The sequence below is a fragment of the Phocoena sinus genome, chromosome 12 (genome assembly GCF_008692025.1).
Source record: "Phocoena sinus isolate mPhoSin1 chromosome 12, mPhoSin1.pri, whole genome shotgun sequence".
In the NCBI taxonomy this organism is placed as follows: domain Eukaryota; kingdom Metazoa; phylum Chordata; class Mammalia; order Artiodactyla; family Phocoenidae; genus Phocoena; species Phocoena sinus.
Genome location: NC_045774.1, coordinates 40,193,775 through 40,214,304, shown reverse-complemented (window position 1 = coordinate 40,214,304; position 20,530 = coordinate 40,193,775). Strand labels below are relative to the sequence as shown.

Sequence of the window (20,530 nt, the reverse complement as noted above, 5' to 3'; positions counted from 1 at the left end):
GGGACATGGGCATGAACTTAATGTCTGAAATGACAGAAATTACCAAAGTGTCAGCAAGGAGCAGCATCAGTGAATAAAGAATTAAACCCAGTCATGCCCCGGTCCGGGAGGATCCCACATGCCGCGGAGCAGCTAGGCCCGTGAGCCATGGCCGCTGAGCCTGCGCTCCGCAACGGGAGAGGCCACAGCAGTGAGAGGTCCGCGTACCGAAAAAAAAAAAAAAAAGAATTAAACCCAGTAAGATAAAAATAAAAATCTGGTAAACAAAATCAATATAGAGAAATGAAAACTGTCTTTTAAAATTAAGGATATTATTCTAATGGCAAAATAACTATTTGTAGTTGAAAAGGCTAAATTTCAACATCTTTTAATGCAAACAATTTAAAATAACATCAGCATGTCTTGAGAGCTAGAATATGTTGGCATCCTAAGACTGTAACTACAAAAGCTATCAACTTTATTGCTCATTCACTCAACACTGAATAACCCCAGAGGTACTGTTGTTCTACAGCTCCATCTCTAATTTAGAAACTTGATCCATATTTGTTTTCTTACTGACCAAAATGCATTGCAATGATTAACTTTCGATAAACAGTAGGCTCCAACTATGAAACATTCAAAGTAGACATATATAAAAATACTTAGCAAAAAGCCTTTTCCACCCCCCAACATATTAACACATAATATGTTTTAATAAACATTGCCAATGGTTTGAATGTTCACTTGTGCCTTTATAAAGTATCAAATCTATGCAAACAATACAGATTTAATACAGTGACTTAGATTCCTGATCTTCACCTAAGAACATCACATGGTCCTTGTAAGCATTTGATCAACACACAGAATCTAACGATTCAACATAGATTTTATACAAAGTTCACTCAGAGCTGAAAAATTACAAAGTGTGAAAAGCAAGTTCTATCTAGAACTCATTTCAATTTTTTATGACAATCTCCCTCTTTTTCTCATTTAATTTGTAGAAAGAAAAACAACTTCATGTTCAGGCAAAAAGAAAAAAAAAGATACCATAGTGAGATTTATCTCTCATATAAGATTTAAAATGACCTGTTTTCTCATATATGTATTAAGTCACCTAAAAATATCCAATTACAATATCTGAATAATCTGAGAGTAACGATTTTAACATTATTTGGTGCTTTCCATTAAAGGGAATGATTATCACCATGGAACTTACTCTTTTATACAGTACTTGAAACAGAATGTTTTTGCCAGTCAGAAAATCAATTTCCTATGAGATAAGTAGAAATGCAGTAGAGGAAGTGGTAGAGTTAAGACACTGAAAGCTATAAAAGATTAAATTGGATGTAATCACAGAATAAAGGTTGTGCATTTTTTCGGTTTTTTTTTCAATTGTGAAAAAATGAGATGTAATGCTAACAATGCATACCTTTCATGTGCTATATATGGGTAAAGTAGTACTTTGTAAATGATAAAATAAGAATAATAAAAGTGACTCCTTCGTGAATGATATATGTAGAAGTCTAGCTCAAGGAGCTTTCTAACTGCAAAGCCATTCATTCTCTAAAAACTGAGTCAGATCAGAGGTTATTCCAGGTATAAATTAAAATTTCTAAACTTACTTCAGATTAGCCTAGAAGGAATTCCCAGTACCCTCTGACAAAGATTTGGAAGACAGAGTTTGATGATTAGAAAAATAAAGGGAGAAGAAATCCAATATTAATTCCCCCATTCATTCAATAAATATTTATTATTGCCTACTACTTTAGACAAAAATGTTCATGGAGGTGACATTCTAGAGTAGCAGCCAGTGAAAAAATAAATACATAAGTAAACTTCATAGGTAAACTATAAGTGCTGTTAGAGAAATAAACAGGGAGCCAGAGAGAGAAGCAAGGGAAGAAGTCTATTTTACATAACGTGGAAATTACTTCTATGAAGAAGTAACATTCAGACTAAGCTTCAAAAGGTTTAGAAGGAATTACCCAAATGAAGAGTAGGAATTAGTACTCCAGGAAAAGGGAATATCAAGAGCAGAGGCCCAGAAGCACAAACAATGTATTTTAAGGCATGAAAGAAGTTTCTAAATCATATATTTGATAAGGGACTTATACTAAGAATATATAAAAAATACAAAAATAAAAAGACAAATAACCCAATTGAAAAATGGGCACAGGATCTGCATAGTCATCTCTCCAAGGAAGATATACAAATGGCCAATAAGAACATGAAGAGTATCACTTATATGTGGAATCTAAAAAATAAAACAAACTAGTGAATACAACAAAAAAGAAACAACTCACAGATACAGAAAACAAACTAGTGGTTACCAGTGGGGAGATGGGGAGAGGGAATCAGAGAGGTACAAGATAGGGACAGGGGATTAAGAGGTACAAACTACTGTCTATAAAATAAATAAGCTACAAAGATATACTGTACAACACAGGGAATATTGCCAATATTTTACAATAACTATAAATGGAGTATAATCTTTAAAAATTGTAAATCACTATGTTGAACACCTAAAATTTACATAATATTATAAATCAACTATACCTCAATTTAAAAAAAGAACATGAGGAGATGCTCAACATTATTAGTCAGCAAGCAAATGCAAATTAAACCACAAGGAAATAGCACTTCACACCCAGTAGGATGGCTAGAATCAAAAATATCAGATAACAAATGAAGATGTGGAAAACATCAACTCTCATACACTGTTGGTGGGAATGTAAAATGGTTTAGCTGCTTTAGAAAACAGTGAGGCAGTGAGGCAGTTTCTCAAACTATCAGAGTTAACATATAATTCAGCAATTCCACTCCTAGGTATAACATTCTAGAGAAAACATGTTCATGCAGAAACTTGTACCTGCAGTTCCCTGGTGGCCTAGTGGCTAGGATTTGGTGCTTTCAGAAACTTGTACTGGAATGTTTGTAGCAGCATTATTATAACAGCCAAAAGGTGGAAACAATCCAAGTTTGTTTCACAAAATACCGCATACTATATTATTCCATTCATATGAAAGCTCAGACTAGAGAAATCTCTAGAGACAGAAAGATTTGTGGCTGCTCAGAGCTGGGTGAGGAAAGAGGGGAAAGCAAGGATACTGGGTTTCTTTTTGAGGTGATGAAAATGTTCTGAAATTTGTGGTGATGGTTGCACATACCTGAATATAATAAAAAGCAGTCAATTGCATACTTTATATGGGTTAATTGTATGGTATGTTAATTATATCTCAATGAAGCTGTTTTAAAAATTTTTCAGGGCTTCCCTGGTGGCACAGTGGTTGAGAGTCCGCCTGCCGATGCAGGGGACACGGGTTCGTGCCCCAGTCCGGGAAGATCCCACATGCCACGGAGCGTCTGGGCCCGTGAGCCAGGGCTGCTGAGCCTGCGCGTCCGGAGCTTGTGCTCCGCAACGGGAGAGGCCACAACAGTGAGAGGCCTGCGTACCGGAAAAAAAAAAAAAAAAATTTTTTTTCAAAGACCTTTATGATTGATGCAGAATATATAGGATAATTACCATAAGAAAGAGAAAAGACAAGAGATGAAGTAAAAGAGAAGCAAGATGAAAGAATGGGAAAGTAACATATTTGTTATTAGCTTTCACTCTGTTTACTTCTTAGACAGCACAAAGGAAGGGCCTCCAGAGGTTTGTATGAGTAAAGAGTGACTACTGTGGAGTTCTTGGAACATTCAAGTTTACTCACATCAGGAGTTACTAATACGTTTGAAGCTTTCAATGAGCAGCCATGTGAATTTCTAAGATCAAAGAATAGCAATCATTGCCAATGGCCTGGCAGTCAGTAACCTTGTGAGTTATTGCTGTGCTTCTGCTACTCTGTTGGCCCTGTTAGGAATACTAGAAACACACAGGCAATGACCAACAAAAACAAAAACAAAAAACAAACAAACAAACAAAAAAACCAAAAACCACCACCACCACCAACTTACTCTCCACTTTGAAGACACCAGCCCCAACGAAGTAAATATATTTCCAAACAGTTTCTTGATAAAGATAGAAATTCTACAGTAGTAAGGTATATAGGATACAGGCATAATCTAGACTGCTGATTTTTATAATTCAGCCTGAATAAACATTATAAAATAAAAAATAAAGTGAATGGAAGATGCTAGAAAGGGAAGTAAGAAGAGCTTATTTTTCATTTTATTAAGATATTTCTCTCTGATGCTTTCAATACCCAGAGTACACTATCCAACTCCTCAAGCTATTTTTATTTCCCAGTATGGAAGTACTGAATTCCCCTTCCTCCTTAGAGAAAGAAGTACCCATCCTGAACACATCAAAATGGAACATATACTAGTGGCTAGGAATGTTTTAACTCCTGGGAGATCTACTTTTAGCTTAGGAGAACAAAAACAAAACAAAACAGATTGCTATCTCACAATCTTCCTGCTTCGTATGGGAAAGGAATTATGAGTTAATCTCTAGTAGTGCATGCTAACAGGTACTTGGTTTTAACCACCATACAAACTCTTCTTTCTCCGACTCCCCTTCCCTCTTTCTTATCTTCTGCACAGGAACAGTAAGTTACCATACTAACACATTTCTTCCTACTTTTCTCGACTCTCAGATAACAGAGAGATGATATTTTGGAATAGATTTTTATGTATGATGATTTAGGTATGTTCACATATGTGACATATGTACATAAATAATATTAATCAGCTTTTAAAGGGCTTTTACATTTTAATATGGTGACCCTAAAAATGAATACAAAGAAAAATAACTGAACCAAATGATGTCTCAAGATTCGTATTCACAGATGAAGATAAATCATCTAATAGCTAACACTGATGCCAAGGAACTAACAAGAGGCAATTTAACAGATGAGGAAATGCTAAGTGTAGCAAGAAGGATAAATCTAGAAGCTGGGAGGCAAATTAGGTGAATGTCACCATGTGCACACAACTACAGTGATATTTTTTCCACAACGATGAAATGATATCCCAAATATTGAAGTGCAAATGACTAGAATAACACCTATCAGAATCAGTGAATTATTACCTCTAAATCTAAAAAGCAAGTATATGAATGCTTGCTTTTAAAATAGCTATTTGTATCTTAAAGTATTGCTTAAACAGTATTTTTTTTTTTTTTTTTGCGGTACACGGGCCTCTCACTGTTGTGGCCTCTCCCGTCACGGAGCACAGGCTCTGGACACACAAGCCCAGCGGCCATGGCTCACGGGCCCAGCCACTCCGTGGCATGTGGGATCCTCCCAGACCGGGGCATGAACCCGCATCCCCCGCATCGGCAGGCGGACTCTCAACCACTGCGCCACCAGGGAAGCCTGCTTAAACAGTATTTTTAAATGCATAATTAATATTTAACATTGAACAGCTTAACCAGGAACATTACTTTCAATTTAGACTTGTATCTGCTAGAAATACGTTTGGCTCCATTATTCTCACTGAGGTTACAGAGATATCATCACTGTATTCTCTTACGTACTATCAAAATCAGACGTGCTTCTGATTTCCTCTCCCATTTTCTGCCATTCTTCTACGAGTATAGGGTGAGTGATACATCGGCAATACCAGAACGACATATATTTGATTCATATTTGACTCAGTACGTACCTATGCAAAATCGCTTCCTGAGGTACCTCTTTGGCTATCCACTGACTGGTACCTAGATCATTCTCTCCTGCTTAACAAGAACCACAATAATGCCAGGACCACTATTAGGAGGAAGTATTAGGTACTGCTGTTAAACTGAGAATAATGTCTTATTCAAACACTTGTGTTTTAGGTACAAACAGAAGGGCAGCTAGAAGTTGCTGTCCAATATGGTGGGAAAATATGAAGTTAAATAAAGAAAACTGAAATTGTACTAAATTAAAACAGAACATGTGACAGAAAGGCAGGCACGAATGAGTTGGGCCTTGTAGGCTATAGTGGAGTCATGAGAGGGTTTCAAGTAGAGGAGTTAAATGATCCAACCCACATTTCAGTAGCCATTCCTGTGGCTGCTGTGTTGGAAACAAACTGAACAGGTTACTACAATAATACAGGTGAGAGACGAGGGCGGTAGTAGATGAGTGAAAAGTGGTTTTATTTCCGATATGAAGGATCAAGAGCATTTGCTGACACAGTAGATGTGGGGTTATGAAGACAGAAGGAGTCAAAGAAAACCTTCAGGTTTATTGCCTAAAGAACTGGAAGCATAAAGTTGTCCTTTTTGAAATGAGGAAGAACACCAAGTATCAGAAATTTGTCTCAGACGTGTTAAATTTGATATGTTTATTAACCATCCTAGTAAAGATGTCAAGTAAACTGATATGAGTACACAGTCAAGTAGAAATATGGGTTTAAGATATAAATCAGAGTGTACTGGACGGTATCTTACGGTATCTTAGTCATAAGGCTAGACAAAATCCCCAAAAGAATAAGTACAGACAAAAAAAAAAAAAAGAACTGAGACCTGGGGCACTCCAAAGTTTAGAGGTTGGAGAGATGTGAAAGATCCAACAAAAGAGATGAAGAATTTGCCAGAAATGCAGCAGGGGGGAAGAAAATTAGGTAATGTACTTTCTGAAAGCCAAATAAGAAAATGTTTCAAAAAAGAGAGGCATCAAACATTTTAAGTTTTATTTGTTTTTTTTTTTTTTTTTTTGCGGTACGCGGGCCTCTCACTGTTGTGGCCTCTGCCGTTGCGGAGCACAGGCTCCGGACGCGCAGGCTCAGCGGCCATGGCTCACGGGTCCAGCTGCTCCGCCGCATGTGGGATCCTCCCGGACCGGGGCAGGAACCTGCATCCCCTGCATCGGCAGGTGGGCTCTCAACCATTGCACCACCAGGGAAGCCCCAAACATTTTAAGTTTTAATGCTAGGTGTAGTAGGATGAGGATGAGATCTGACCTGTCAATTTAATCATGGTAGAATGGTAAGAGTGAAAGCCTGAGTAGCTTTCAAGTGGATTCAAGAGAGCATGGAAAGAGAATAACTACAATATTAAGATTAGACAATTCCTTCAAGGAATTTTGCAGGAGGAGGACAGAAATGGGATTGTAGAGAGGGGAAAGTAAATTCAAAAGAAGATATTTTAAATATGGAAAAATTAACAGCATGCTTACTGTCCTGTAGGAAAGCTATAGTGGAGATCCACACCCAACCCCCACCCACAAAAAAAAGCAATAAAGAAAAAGGGAGAACTGTTAAAAGCAATATCTTTGCAAAAAAGAGGATGGAATGCAGGGCACAAATGGAGAAACTGGACTTTGTAATTAACATTTGCAGTTTTATTCATAGTAATACAAAATCTAAATTGGCACAGATGCAGCCGAGTGAGCTGACATGTATCAGGAGCACATGGAAGCTGACTGTTTCTATTTCCTCAGTTTAAAAAAAAAAAAAAGGAAACAGAGTTATCATCTGATAGGAAAGATTGGGAAGAGGTTAGGAAGGTATGATGAAAGAGAATATTTGAAAACAGTCATCTAGACTAGGAGAGTAAATGGACCTGTGGACACACTATATGACTGCCTGGCAGCATTACAGGCTTACTAGAGCTTAATAACCATTCTGCAGTTATCTTCTGGGCTAGACAGATAAGCTATTATTACTCCCTTTTCTAAACCACTTATAAAAGTAGAGCAGGGAAAAAAATTATACTCCTCTGAGCACCAATTCCTAGGAATTGATTTTTTTTTTTTTCCTTCTCAGGGAACTATCCATTTAATCTTACTTTCTGATTTGTCTGCCTTGGTCATTTTAAAATAAAGCATATGCTTTTTATAAAACTATTATACTTCGAAGAAACAAACTATCTAATATGGCAGTCACAAAGTAAGACTGACAATGAATGAATCTGCTGTTCAAAAGAAAAGATATATTTGTTTCCAAGCGAAATTTAGCAAAGGTAATGATGCTATATGGTAACAAGGAAAAGGGCTGAATGGTTGAGGCACGAAGAATGGATCATATGCTATACATCATCTTATATCCGGTGCTTAGTGAAGTACCTGATAATCAGCACTCAAGAAACATGTTGAATAAAGGAATGAGTAGGCGAATACATAATGAAACCTAAAGACAGAATGACAAAATATAAAGGCTGATTAAAAAGACTGAAAGTAGGAGAGGAAGACATAAAAGACTGGGTTCACTGAAAGACGCCAAGTCAGTGGTAAGAGTCCAAAATGATATTCTTTTTAGAGTTTCTTCTTGAAAAATACTTAATATTGCTCCCACATCTCTGAATTAGGTCACACGAGAAAAACATATGGCAAAATTTTAAAAGTGTATTAAAAAGACAAATATTAAAAACTTCTAAAAATCCCTCACATTCTCTTTCCCTAACCTAAGTAGACAGAAAACAAATAGAAATTTGTCTCTATGCAATTGTGAGATACATAGTGTATATCTTAAACACTGGATAGAAATAAAAACATGTATCAATTGATGGCCTCTATTGATTGATTTAAGGCAAGTAAACACCGGGAAAAGTTAAGTGGCTTATGAAGCCTCACACAGAAGAAAAATTTCTTATTTTTCAACAACCACTCTGTGGAATCTAACCTACATGAAATGAATTATATACGTTATTTCTTTCCAATGCAAGTTTGATAGTACAGGGAGATCATGTTGATATTAAGATTTAACTTCTCAAATTAATGGTTTAAAATCTTCATATTTCATCTTAGAATTCTCAAGTCTAAAAACCGCTTGAATTTTTATTGCTCTTATGATAAAGTCTAAATACTTGAACTTGAGGTACCCTGGTCTTACGGCTGAACTTGGCTTACCTGCCTAAGACTTATCTCTGGTCACTCTTGTCCTCACAGTCCAAATCTCATACATCCTTGAACTACTCACGTTTCTTAATATAATTTGCTCCTTTTAGTCTCACTGCTGTTTCCTCTGTCAAAAACGCTCTTCTAATACCCAGAAAACACCTACTTCACTTCTCACTTTAAACTCAGTGCTCTTTGGAAGAGCATCTGCTTATGTGCTACCCTAGCAGGCTACACATTTTTCTATATATTTAGCTCCTATCACACGGTACTACCATACAATTGTCTAATTACTTGAATGTATTCCCTAAAAGGTCATAAATATCAGAATTTTTATTTTATTATATTTATATAACATTTATATTTTAAGTCCTGAGCACACAGGACTTACGTATGGCACACAGATATTAAAGAATATTAATCTGTGGAATAAAGTTCTACGTATCGAGAATTAATTCATCGAAAATCACTAATTCCCTTTTTTAAATCAAAAAAAAGGTTCTGATAAGAACTATTAAGCATCATACAAATATTCATTTAGTAAGGAACATGTGAAATCATGAAAACTTACAAAGAAACAGACATATATGGATTCAGGTATATAAGCTGAATGAAAAATAGTATTAATCTCCCTTCATAATACTTTATCTTTTTTCAAATTATAACAAAAATAAAAAGCAGTAAAGCATGGCACTTGATGGTAAATGTTTTACCTTGTTTTAGATCAGTATTTCTCGTAACACCGTCTGACAAATAGCAGTTTGGTAAAGGGTATGATGAAAACATTGGCCAAGGATATGGATCATCACCCTAAAAAAGAAGACAGATGACTTTAGGAAGTAGTTTAATATTAAATTTTAAGACTTTCTGAAATATCACTTAAATTGGCTTTTGTTTCATAAATTCCAGAGTTGTAGCATAACTAGCCAAAAGCTATCTGACATTATAATTCAACACTCTAATGGATACTAACTAAAATGAAATATAGAAAGAACATTAAATAAGTACTAAAGACAAATATGATAACTTGTTGTAGCAACTAGACTGCTCACAAAACTATTTCTCTTATGCTGTCAATCATTTCTAGCTCACCATTCCTGGAGTGAAGTACTTAATATAACAACAAACCACAGTAAAAATAACAAAAAAACCCTTCAAGAGAAAACCAGACTCTATGGATACTGATGAAACGAGAGGTACTCAATATAGCCAATGAAACACAGTAAGAATTAGCCATCTAATAAAAATCAGGTATCATGAAGGGGAAAGATATTAAAAGTGAAAAAATTTTAATATGTGTTCAAAGACACACAAGGAGAATGACAAGTTTTTAATAAAAGAATATCCTACTCTGCAACACAAACTACCACTCAAGATACCTTGCCTTGAAGAATGCTCTTTTCATTAGAAAGTGTTTACTTGCATCCTAAAGTTTTTCTAGTAACAAAAGTTCAATTCTGTGATGTGGATATTCAGAAGTTGTTTATTGTCACTTGAGCTGGCTACCTTGCTTCAAAATGTCAGAAAAACATTCCCCCCTCCTCTTTACCCCACTTACCTTCTCTAGTATCCTTGGAGGTAAAATTCGTTCCATTGGCCCACCAATAAGATTTATTCTAACAAGAACATGATTTCTCTCCACTGATAAGCTATCAATTATAAAATCTCTGAAAAATAATTATATCAATTGTTACTGCCTTAATTGAATATGATTTTATTTTAAGATCATGTCAGTGGAATGTAGAAGAAAAAAGCAATACAATTTCTATAAAAGAGTCTGAAAAATAAATTCACTTTTTATCTTACAGCTTTCTTAGCTACAGAGCAAAGAATTGGAGATATAATTCATATAATGAGATGAATGAGATTAAGAATATTTCCTTGATAAATGTCACATGTTATAAAGAAATGGGATTAAGATGTGCATTATTTCCACACCAACTCTATCACATTTTTAAATCTATTCATTTTATTTATTTTTGGCTGTGTTGGGTCTTTGTTGCTGTGCACAGGCTTTCTCTCTAGTTGTAGAGAGCCGGGGCTACTCTGCCTTGTGTGGGCTTCTCATTGCCGTGGCTTCTCTTGTTGTGGAGCATAGGCTCTAGGCGTGTAGGCTTCAGTAGTTGTGGCACGCAGGTTCACTAGTTGTGGCACACGGGCTTAGTTGCTCCGTGGCATGTGGGATCTTTCCAGACCAGGGTTCGAACCCGTATCTCCTACATTGGCAGGCAGATTCTTAACCACTGCGCCACCTGGGAAACCACATTCTTAGTCAAAGTTCCCTTAAGTTCTAGACCCAGTGACTTAATTCAAATTCTTCACTTTGTATCCTCCACACTTCCTGCAGCTGTTAATACTATCCTTCTATATCAAACCTAGAGTATTCAGTAATGTGGCCTGGTATTCTGTACTATTTTTCCAAGGTCTAGCTAGAGTGGAGGCACACTTTTTTAAAATTACAGACACAAAAACAATGTCAGCTATTGAATGTGTGTTCAAGATATGTCAACAGAATCAAGGTAATGGTAAGTATGACATATTAATAGAAAAAAGTTTTCAAGATATTACCATAACCTCGTTTTGCAATAATCAGAATTTATAACTATGAGCTAACATAATTAAGAGAATGAAGTAAAAATTGCCTCTATAAGGGACACAAAAATCAAACGTTTTGTTTAATGGGTCATCTTTCACATGAGTCTGAATTTAAAGCTGATACAACTTAATAAAGTTAGGACTTAACTAAAAAACAAAAAACTAAACAGAAACTTAGAAAGCAGTACTCTGTAAGCTGTCTCCAAGAACATTGTCTACAATCTTTTTAACTGTGACATTTATGCTTTATTGCTTTTTACTCTTATTTAAATCTACTGAATTCAGATAATGGAAAAACATTAAATAAACTGTACAGAAAATTACTGCCTCAACAGAACATCTGTAAAGAAAGCTGTTATTGTCTCTTAATTATTTTATTATTATTATTATTTTTTACCTGTGACTGTCAGAGGTCTCTAAGGTATTTTCTTCTTGAGCATTTAGTAACATTTCAGATACTTGATACTGAGCCTCCAATAGGAGAAGAGTGTCTAGATCACAGCATACCACACTTAATAACCTAAATAAAAAGGAACAATAAAAGTAGATTTTCAAAAATATATCCTAAAAGTTTAGAAACTTTCTTAGTGTCTCAAACCAAGAGACATGGAAATAAAAATTTTATAAGAAAAATCAGGTAGTTATTTCAGATATATTTTTAATCATTTTGAATAATTGACCTCAAAAAATTTTCTAATTGAAATATCATTTAAAGACCATGGGTTATTTCTAATCTAGTTTAAGAATTTATCTAAATCTAGGAATAATAAATTTTATTCTCAACTGATATTTAATTTAAAAATTAATTAGGGAACATTAGCAAATCTATAAAAACTACAAATTGCCACCACTTTTTACTCAATTAAATACAGAAGGAATGACAGAATCATCTTGCTACCAATCCAGGAAATATTTATTAGGTGAAATGTCAATGGCTAACTTTATAATTGTCAGATAAAGCTGAGAACACCAAAACACAATGATCTATCTTAACATTACTAAAAGTAGAAATCATGTGGCTCCTATTGTGATGCAAGAGGATGTACAGTGAGTGCACCATCTACAAAATATTCTTGCCAAAAAAATGGAACCTGAAACTAACCAATCCTAGATATCTCATTATCAGTTTATACTGATACAAGGCTCAGAGAAATATGTAAAAAGACACCACAAGAGGGAAACAGTCAACACAAAAGCCAGAATTTGGAGAATACTACACATTATATATTTCTTCTGGGGAAAAAATGGTTCATAAAAAAAGAGGGGATAAAGGAAGTTATAAATTAAAAGAAAAATAAAATGAATGTGAAGATTTTGTTTTGATCATGATTCAACCAAAAACTGTGAAAATGCATTTTGAGTCACACAGGAACTATCTCCAAGGTATGTTAAGTAAAAAAGAAGAGGCACAAGACATGCATAGTGGTAGCATTTGAACCAAAATGGAGAACCATTTGAATACATATTTAAGTACATATTTGTTTCTACGTAGAATCCCTCTCTAAAGACAAAAAAGAAACTGGTAAGAGTTGTTAGCTGGGTGGGGTGGGGGGGTGGTTGGAATCTGACAGACTGAAGGGAAGGAATATACTTCTCACAGTATATCTTTTACAGTTTCTGAATTTTGGTGCAATCACATGTTTTATCTAGTCAATAGCATCCATAAATAGAAAAATGTTTGGTGGATGCATTTAACAGTCAAAAATGGCAATTCAATATCACTCCCCAGAACCTGGCTAAAATAACCAAATGTATCCAAAACTAAGGGAAAATCTACTATCAATTTAGTGAAATGTTCCATACTTAGCTTATAAAAGTAAGAACATTTGTGCTAGATAAAATGAAAAGAATACTTAGACTTCTAGTTTAAAGATGGTAGTGTAAGTTGGTATTTCCCTTTTCTCAGCCTAGAAATAACCCCATGGATTGAGAAGGAAGGAAAAGATCATAAAAATGTTTAGCCACAAAATGAGCTAAAAGACAGTCAAGGGCAATCAAAATTGGGCAAAGACCACTATGGGAAGGAAAGAAACTGAGAAAGGATGTTATGGCTGCCCATGAAAAACAACAGAATTAATTTCTCAAAAAAATTCATAAAAACAAAACTTTCAGAAATGAGGAGTATACTCAGATGAAACTCTCTGTTTACGATAGTGGAAACAGGATACACGAGACAGAGGCAGGAAGATCCCTGGTCCTATTATGGTTCGTAGTAATAGAAGAAACAAGGTAGAACATGGAGTCACAGACAAATCAATTATTAGTAATTGGTTACAGGTTATAGAGACAATTATTAATAATTAAAACTGACTACATGTATAGTGAGATTGGCAGGGACAACACAAAAACATACACAGACCGAAAACTCAGGCCCACAGAAAAAGTTCAACTAACTGGGAACATGACCATAACTTCTCTTCAACACGAGCCTCCTGTAAACAGCTGATGATGAAAGAACTCACACTCCTCCAAAAACAAATACCACAGGACGCATACAAAGGTGCTCCAAGAAAAAGGAGGAAATAACAGGATGAGCAGATGGCAAATACAAACACACAGGGCAGCCATTATACACTCCAAAACTATGACCAAGTAATTGTCCGTGAATTCTTTAAGTTATATAAATGTATCAAATCAACAGGCTGTATAACTTACAGAATATTATATTGCAATTATCTCTCAACTGAAAAGTTTAATAAAGCAGTAGTCTCCAATAAGCTCTTTGCACAAAGTAGAGCTGTATAAGCACAGGGAAGAAACAGCAAAACAACCAGAAAAGATAAAACATGAACTGGCAGAGCTAAGGAAAGAAGCAGAAGAACAAAAGTGTCACAGAAATTAATGCACAATTAGAAATAGCAAAAAAGAACAGATGCTGCTAAAAGCACAATAAATGATACAGGGAACAGAATGAGAGTGTGAAAAACATAATGAAAATAAAGAATTTAAACTACTGATTTCTTTTTTTTTTTTTTTTTTGCGGTACGCGGGCCTCTCACTGCTGTGGCCTCTCCCGTTGCGGAGCACAGGCTCCGGACGAGCAAGCTCCGGACGAGCAGGCTCAGCGGCCATGGCTCACGGGCCCAGCCACTCCGCAGCATGTGGGATCCTCCTGGACCAGGGCACGAACCCATGTCCCCTACATCGGCAGGCAGACCCTCAACCACTGCGCCACCAGGGAAGCCCTAAACTACTGATTTCTTGAAGAGAAAACAGAAATAACCTAACAGGATACATCTTTAGAGATACTAGTCAAATTCCACGAGAAAAGCAACCATGACAGCATGCCCAGGGTAAACTGAACCAAAAGAGTCAACACTGAGACAGAGCTATTAGACTTAGAGAAAGAACCGCTGGGGTATACAGGGAAAAAGATAAGTCACTAACAGAGTTGGGGTTGGGGGGAAGGGAATCAAGCTGTTCTCAGATATACCCACAGCAACATTCAATACCAGCAGGACAATGAAGCAATACTGGGAGGAGGTCTAACACCAGATAGTAACACGCATTACAAAGCTGTGAAAAATTTAAAAGTGTAGTAATGGCATGAATAAACAAAAGAAAATTCAAACAGATGCAAATATATAGAGGAATTTAAAATATGTCAAAGGCAGATAGAATTTCCTGGTGGACGGAATATGTGGAGCAAAAAGAAGAAAGATACCAAGGATGACTTCAGATGTTTTGTTAGAAAGATAAGAAGGATCAAGTTGTCACCAACTAGGTAATAAGGCTTTAAGTTATAAAGGTTTAGGGAGGACCTAGTAACCTTTCTACTTTCTTTAGGTTACTAAATCAGTGAACAGGTAATGAAAATAACCTCAACATCCTCTAGTTTATGATTTGAAAAGAGGAGTCTATAGACTCTAGATGGACAATTAGACGATCCAAGGTGAATTAGAGTAGCTCTGAAAGCAGATCCATGCCTGGACTGAATTCTCGTTAGAGAATGAATAAATAGAAACTTTAACAAATGATGTAAGACTTTTAAAATCCTACAAATACTAGGAATAATGTAAGGTTAGCAAGTTTGATCCAGCAGTAAATTAAAAGAATAGCATACTGTGATCAAGCACTGTTCATTCCAGGAAGAAAAGGATAGTTTAATATTGAAACATCTCCTGATATAATTCATGACATCTATATGTAATAGAAAATATATAATCATCTGACCAGATGCTTGAAAGCTACTTAATCTAAGATTCAACATCCACTCTCTACTCCCTGTCCTCCAAAAAATAGCATTCCCATAAGGTCATGAAAACAGCAAAACTGTCCATTATTTAGCATTGTTTTAGAAGTTTAAGCCAATGCAAAAAAGATAAGAAAAAGAGGAATGCTATCTGAAAGGAAATAATGATGTTCATTATCAGAAGATGATAAAACTGTTTATTTGGAAACTACCCTTCCCCATGACATAAAATTCAATCTACTTGATTTTAAGAAATATTGGTTGAATACCTACTAAGTGCCTATTACTGTTTTAAGTGCCAAGGATACCTCACTGAACACACATGCACAAAAATCCCAGTCTTTATGGAATGCTAAATACTAGAGGAGGGGGACAGTGAACAACAACAAAATCACAGCATGGATACAACTAAAGCAGGGGAGTGAATAAGGAGCTGTAATAAGAGAGCAGTGGGGATAGATCACTGTATGCAATTTCAAATAAGGTAGTTAGGAAAGACCTCAGCAAGAAGGTGACACCTGAGTAAAGACCTAAAAGAAATGAAGAAACAAGCCATGGAGCTATCTGAGGGATAAACGTTCCAAGGCAGAGCAAACAGCTTGAGCAAGGGACTGAAGGTTGAGAGCATGACTGGCATGTTTGAAGAACAGTATGCCATTCTCGCTGGAGTCTCTCTACTCTGCTGGCTTTGAAGAAGCAAGCAGCCATACTGGAGAAACCCATGTGGCAAGGAACTACAGGTAGCCTCTAAGAATTGAGGGCAGACTTCAATTAACAAAGCTGCGAGGGCTCTAGCCTCTAAGCAGCAAGAAAACATGACCCTCAGTCCTAAAACCATAAGGAACTACATCCTGCCAAAAATCTGTGAGTTTGGAAACAGATACTTTCCTGATTGAGCTTCAAAAGAGATCACAGCCCCATCTGACACCTTGATTGTAGCCTTGTAAGACTATGAACAAGGAACCAAGCAGAGAGAACCAAATAGAGAGAAACTAAGGTAAGTGTGTGATGTTTTAAGCCACAAAGTTTGTGGTAAGAGTTCAACAAAATGGCTCCACTAACAACCTAAAAGCATTTAAAGGAGAATAGTTAAATGAATTAATAATTGGTTTATCTATACAGTCTCAGACATTTATCTCAGATATGGTGCTTACCATGTCCTAAATTTATGTGACATATTTAGTCTCACAATAACTCCAAGGAAGGTAGAGTTACTGTCTCCATTTCACATACAAAGAAATGGAGGCATAGAGAGGTTACGAATCTTGTCTAAAATCACTTTGATGATGTGGTTCCAGAGTCCATGCTCTTAAACCACTGGGTGATATTGCCACATACTGTAGTATATACTGGGGAACATAAGGCTACAAATATTAAATTAACAAAAGATATATAAGACCTATGAAAAAAACCCCAATGTCCTAATGAGAGTAATTAGAGAATACTTAAAATGGAGATATATACAATGTTTACAGATTGTAAAACTCAGTATAAAGATGTCAGTTCACTCACTATTTATCTGTAGATTCAATCCAAGGATAATTAAAATCCCAGTGGGCTGGTTTGGGTGACAAGATGATTCTAAAATTTGTATGGAAAAAAAAGGACTAAAAGTAGCCACGATATTTTTGGAAAAGAACCAAGTGGGAACAATCACCCTATCAATTATTGTAACGTATTATAAAGCTATAGTAATTAACAGAATCTAATATTTGTACAAGGATGAACAAAATCCAACTGAATAGAATAGGAAGTTCAAAAACATACCTTTGAATATTTAGATACCTTTTCTGTAACACACAAAAAAATTATGTATATATATGCACACAGAGATACGTAGCTAATGTTCCACGTGTAGTTGTTTATAATAGCCAAAACTAGAGAACTATAAGTATCTCAAACGTCTGCTAGTAGCATAATATATAAACAAAACACAGTATACTCATGCTATGGAATATCATATAGCAATAAATATTGACCTTAGAAACATAATGCTACATATAAAAGGTCAGATGTCACAGAGTATACAGTCTATGCTACCACTAAAATAAAGCCCAAAAAGCAACAAAATTAAGTGTATTTTTTTGGAAATACATAACTAAGTAGTAAAAATATAAAATAAAGTAGTAAATACCATAAAAGTCAGAATAGTGGTTACCCATTAGGGAGATGGGAGGCAGTCATGATCAACAAATGCATAGTACTAGTAAGTTCTCTTTGTTTACTTGACTGGGATTTTATGTAGACATTTATTTTAAAACACTTTGCTAAATTTATGTTTATATTTTATGCAGGATTTATATTTTTAATATTTCATAAAAAACTTGTGTCATGCTTGGGTGGATAATGGGAAAAAGTATAGCATTATATCTATAAGAAATATAAACATGTGTGCAATAAATGAACAAATCGAAAACACCAATAAAACAATGCATACTTTAATAATTATGCATAAAAGCCTTGATAACGAGTGCCATTTACTACTCAATCATCTAATCATCTAATAAACAGATCTTAATGTTCCATTAATTATATCAGCATATGTGTATAAGCTAGCAGCTACAGTAAACATGGAAGAAAAAGCCAGTTGAGTAAGACCATCTTTTTAGTCTAACCATGAGGCTAGGTTTACAAAGTGAATTGGAGTGTTGTGTGCAGATTATTTTATATCCATTAAGTTTTGAAAAGTGACCATAAAAACATGTCTCAAAACTTACATATTATTAGGCTTACAAGTAACAAATTGTGAAGTTTTGTTGGCCCCAACCCAAATTTCCCAGAGTTAAGAAAAAAATCTGCTGCTTATTTCAAACATAAAGTTAGTTATATCAAGAAGTATTCCAAAGAAAATCAACAATTATCCAAGATGAATCCAAATTCATTACTGGATAAGTGCTTTAATGGTATATTTTCAGTTTTTTATGGACAGATAAAGTATTAAAAATAAAGTTAATGTAAAGATATCAACAGTAAGTTTCACAGAAGAAATTTCAAAGTGTTTGTGAATATGTATGTGTATCTCTCTCTCAGAACACAGTTAGAATTAGATGGAGTCTACCTACCCCAGGCACAAACCCCCTCAGGTTGTTAGGTGTTATAGGTTACTTTTATCAAAATAAGAGAAGTTTCTGTACACCAAAAGACAGACAGTAATCACAGACCTTAGCTGTTCATTCTCTATTTCATACAATCCTAAGCAATGTGCAAATATTACAGACACTATCATAGCCTTATGGTTCCCAAGAACCCAAACAGTCTAGCACTCAGGGATATGGTGTTGTTTGAAGGTGGTGAAGACATAAGAGTTTGTCTGCCTACCGCAAAGCTTTTGGAGGCATGACATGACTATTTAAAGTGGGGAAGGATCCAGGCCCCTGTAGTAACTCCATGAAAGAATTTGTATACCTGTGGTGATATTCAATCAGATCTGCTGCCTGGGCTTCCCTGGTGGCGCAGTGGATGAGAGTCACCTGCTGATGCAGGGGACGTGGGTTCGTGCCCCGGTCCGGGAAGATCCCACATGCCGCGGAGCAGCTGGGCCCGTGAGCCATGGCCACTGAGCCTGCGCATCCGGAGCCTGTGCTCCGCAACGGGAGAGGCCACAACAGTGAGAGGCCCGCGTACCGCAAAAAAAAAAAAAAAAAAAAAAAAAAAAAATCTACTGCCTTATTTGAGTCAGGTTTACTGATAACATCTAATAACAGCTTTCTCGTCTCACCTCAGGCACTGAAGGCTAAGTCCCTATATCTTTATTAGACACTTTCTGCTGCACTGCTCAGCCTGCACATGTTTCCTGCCTTAGTGTATCTGTTAATTATATGTAACAAAAGACATAATCAGGATGAAGTCTCCTTAGGAGAGTAAATTAACAAAGCCTCTAACTGAGAAGATACTGCTAATTTGGCCAATGTGAATACCAGGAGCGGTCTGCTTTCACCCAACATGGACAGTAATACATCTTTCATTTTAACAAAATTTAGTCCAGGGCAGCCTTGATTGTCCTATCATCCCTCAGGTCGTCATGAAAAACTACTCTACCGATGATATGTTAACTGGGCCTAGGTGAAAAAGAAGTATCTGGCATTCTACATGTTTCAGTAAAAAAAAAAAAAAAAAAAAAAAAAATAGGTGTGCCAGACAGTGAGAGATCCAAAAAACTGGGACATTTCATTGGCATCTCAGTGAAGTTTCTGAGTTCTAGTGGCCTAGAATGTCAAGAAATCACATGTAATATACATGATGTATTATTAAATCTTATACTATTTACCACCAGGAAGTGACATAATGTACGATTTTAGCCTCTGAGTTTTAGAAGCAACACCTACAGTATTTGGGTATGCTTCTCTGATTTATATCATGTAACCCCTAACTATCAACTTTATGTGACCTAGAGGCTAGAATAAGATCTGAGGCAGGCTCCAAATCTAGAAACTCTATCACTTGAGCCTTTAATCCAGCAGATTCAATGTTCAAACTTAATGGCTGATTAGATACTATACGGAGCTTCTAGCAAGGGGCAATACAAGATACACACATGGTCTCCTAACATTTTGGAGCAAATCCATGTTCTCTTTGTTAAATAAATATTCCTGTTTTTTCATCCTTATTTGATAAACAATGTCTAGCCCCTGCCACCATGTCTACTTTGCTCATAAGCCCAGCTGAGTAAGCACTAGGGTAGCTGAGGAAAGAGGCTGAGCCAAACAAAAGGGATTATTTTACCTCCTTTGCAGAAGGAGAGATCAGAGCATTGACATGAGTCAAAAATACTCCCTCAATCTGAGTGTATTCTCAGAGGATCATCTAAATACCTCTTCCACCAATCTTCTTAAACCAATCCTCCAAGCGCTTAGAATAATACCTGACACACAGTAAGCACTGCTATATTTGACATTATTATTATTATGCTTTTGCAGAAAAAGTCTTGAGATATACTATTGGTAGATACATAGGGGAAAACTAAGCAGATGGAAAAATAATGCCTTATTAATGCTAAGAAAAACAA

General features: G+C 35.9%; 1 protein-coding gene across 3 annotated transcripts in view; it reads right to left on the bottom strand.

Moving 5' to 3' along the window:
- The window catches only part of TBC1D32 (TBC1 domain family member 32), a 209,463-nt gene that overhangs the window by 83,059 nt on the left and 105,874 nt on the right, over positions 1-20,530 (bottom strand). For all 3 annotated transcript variants that reach the window (XM_032651612.1, XM_032651613.1, XM_032651614.1), the window contains exons 24-26: positions 11,731-11,853; positions 10,297-10,405; positions 9,452-9,548 (exon numbers count right to left, since the gene is read on the bottom strand). In XM_032651612.1, coding sequence (XP_032507503.1) covers positions 9,452-9,548; positions 10,297-10,405; positions 11,731-11,853 — 329 coding nt within the window. The remainder of the gene's footprint in view (positions 1-9,451; positions 9,549-10,296; positions 10,406-11,730; positions 11,854-20,530) is intronic.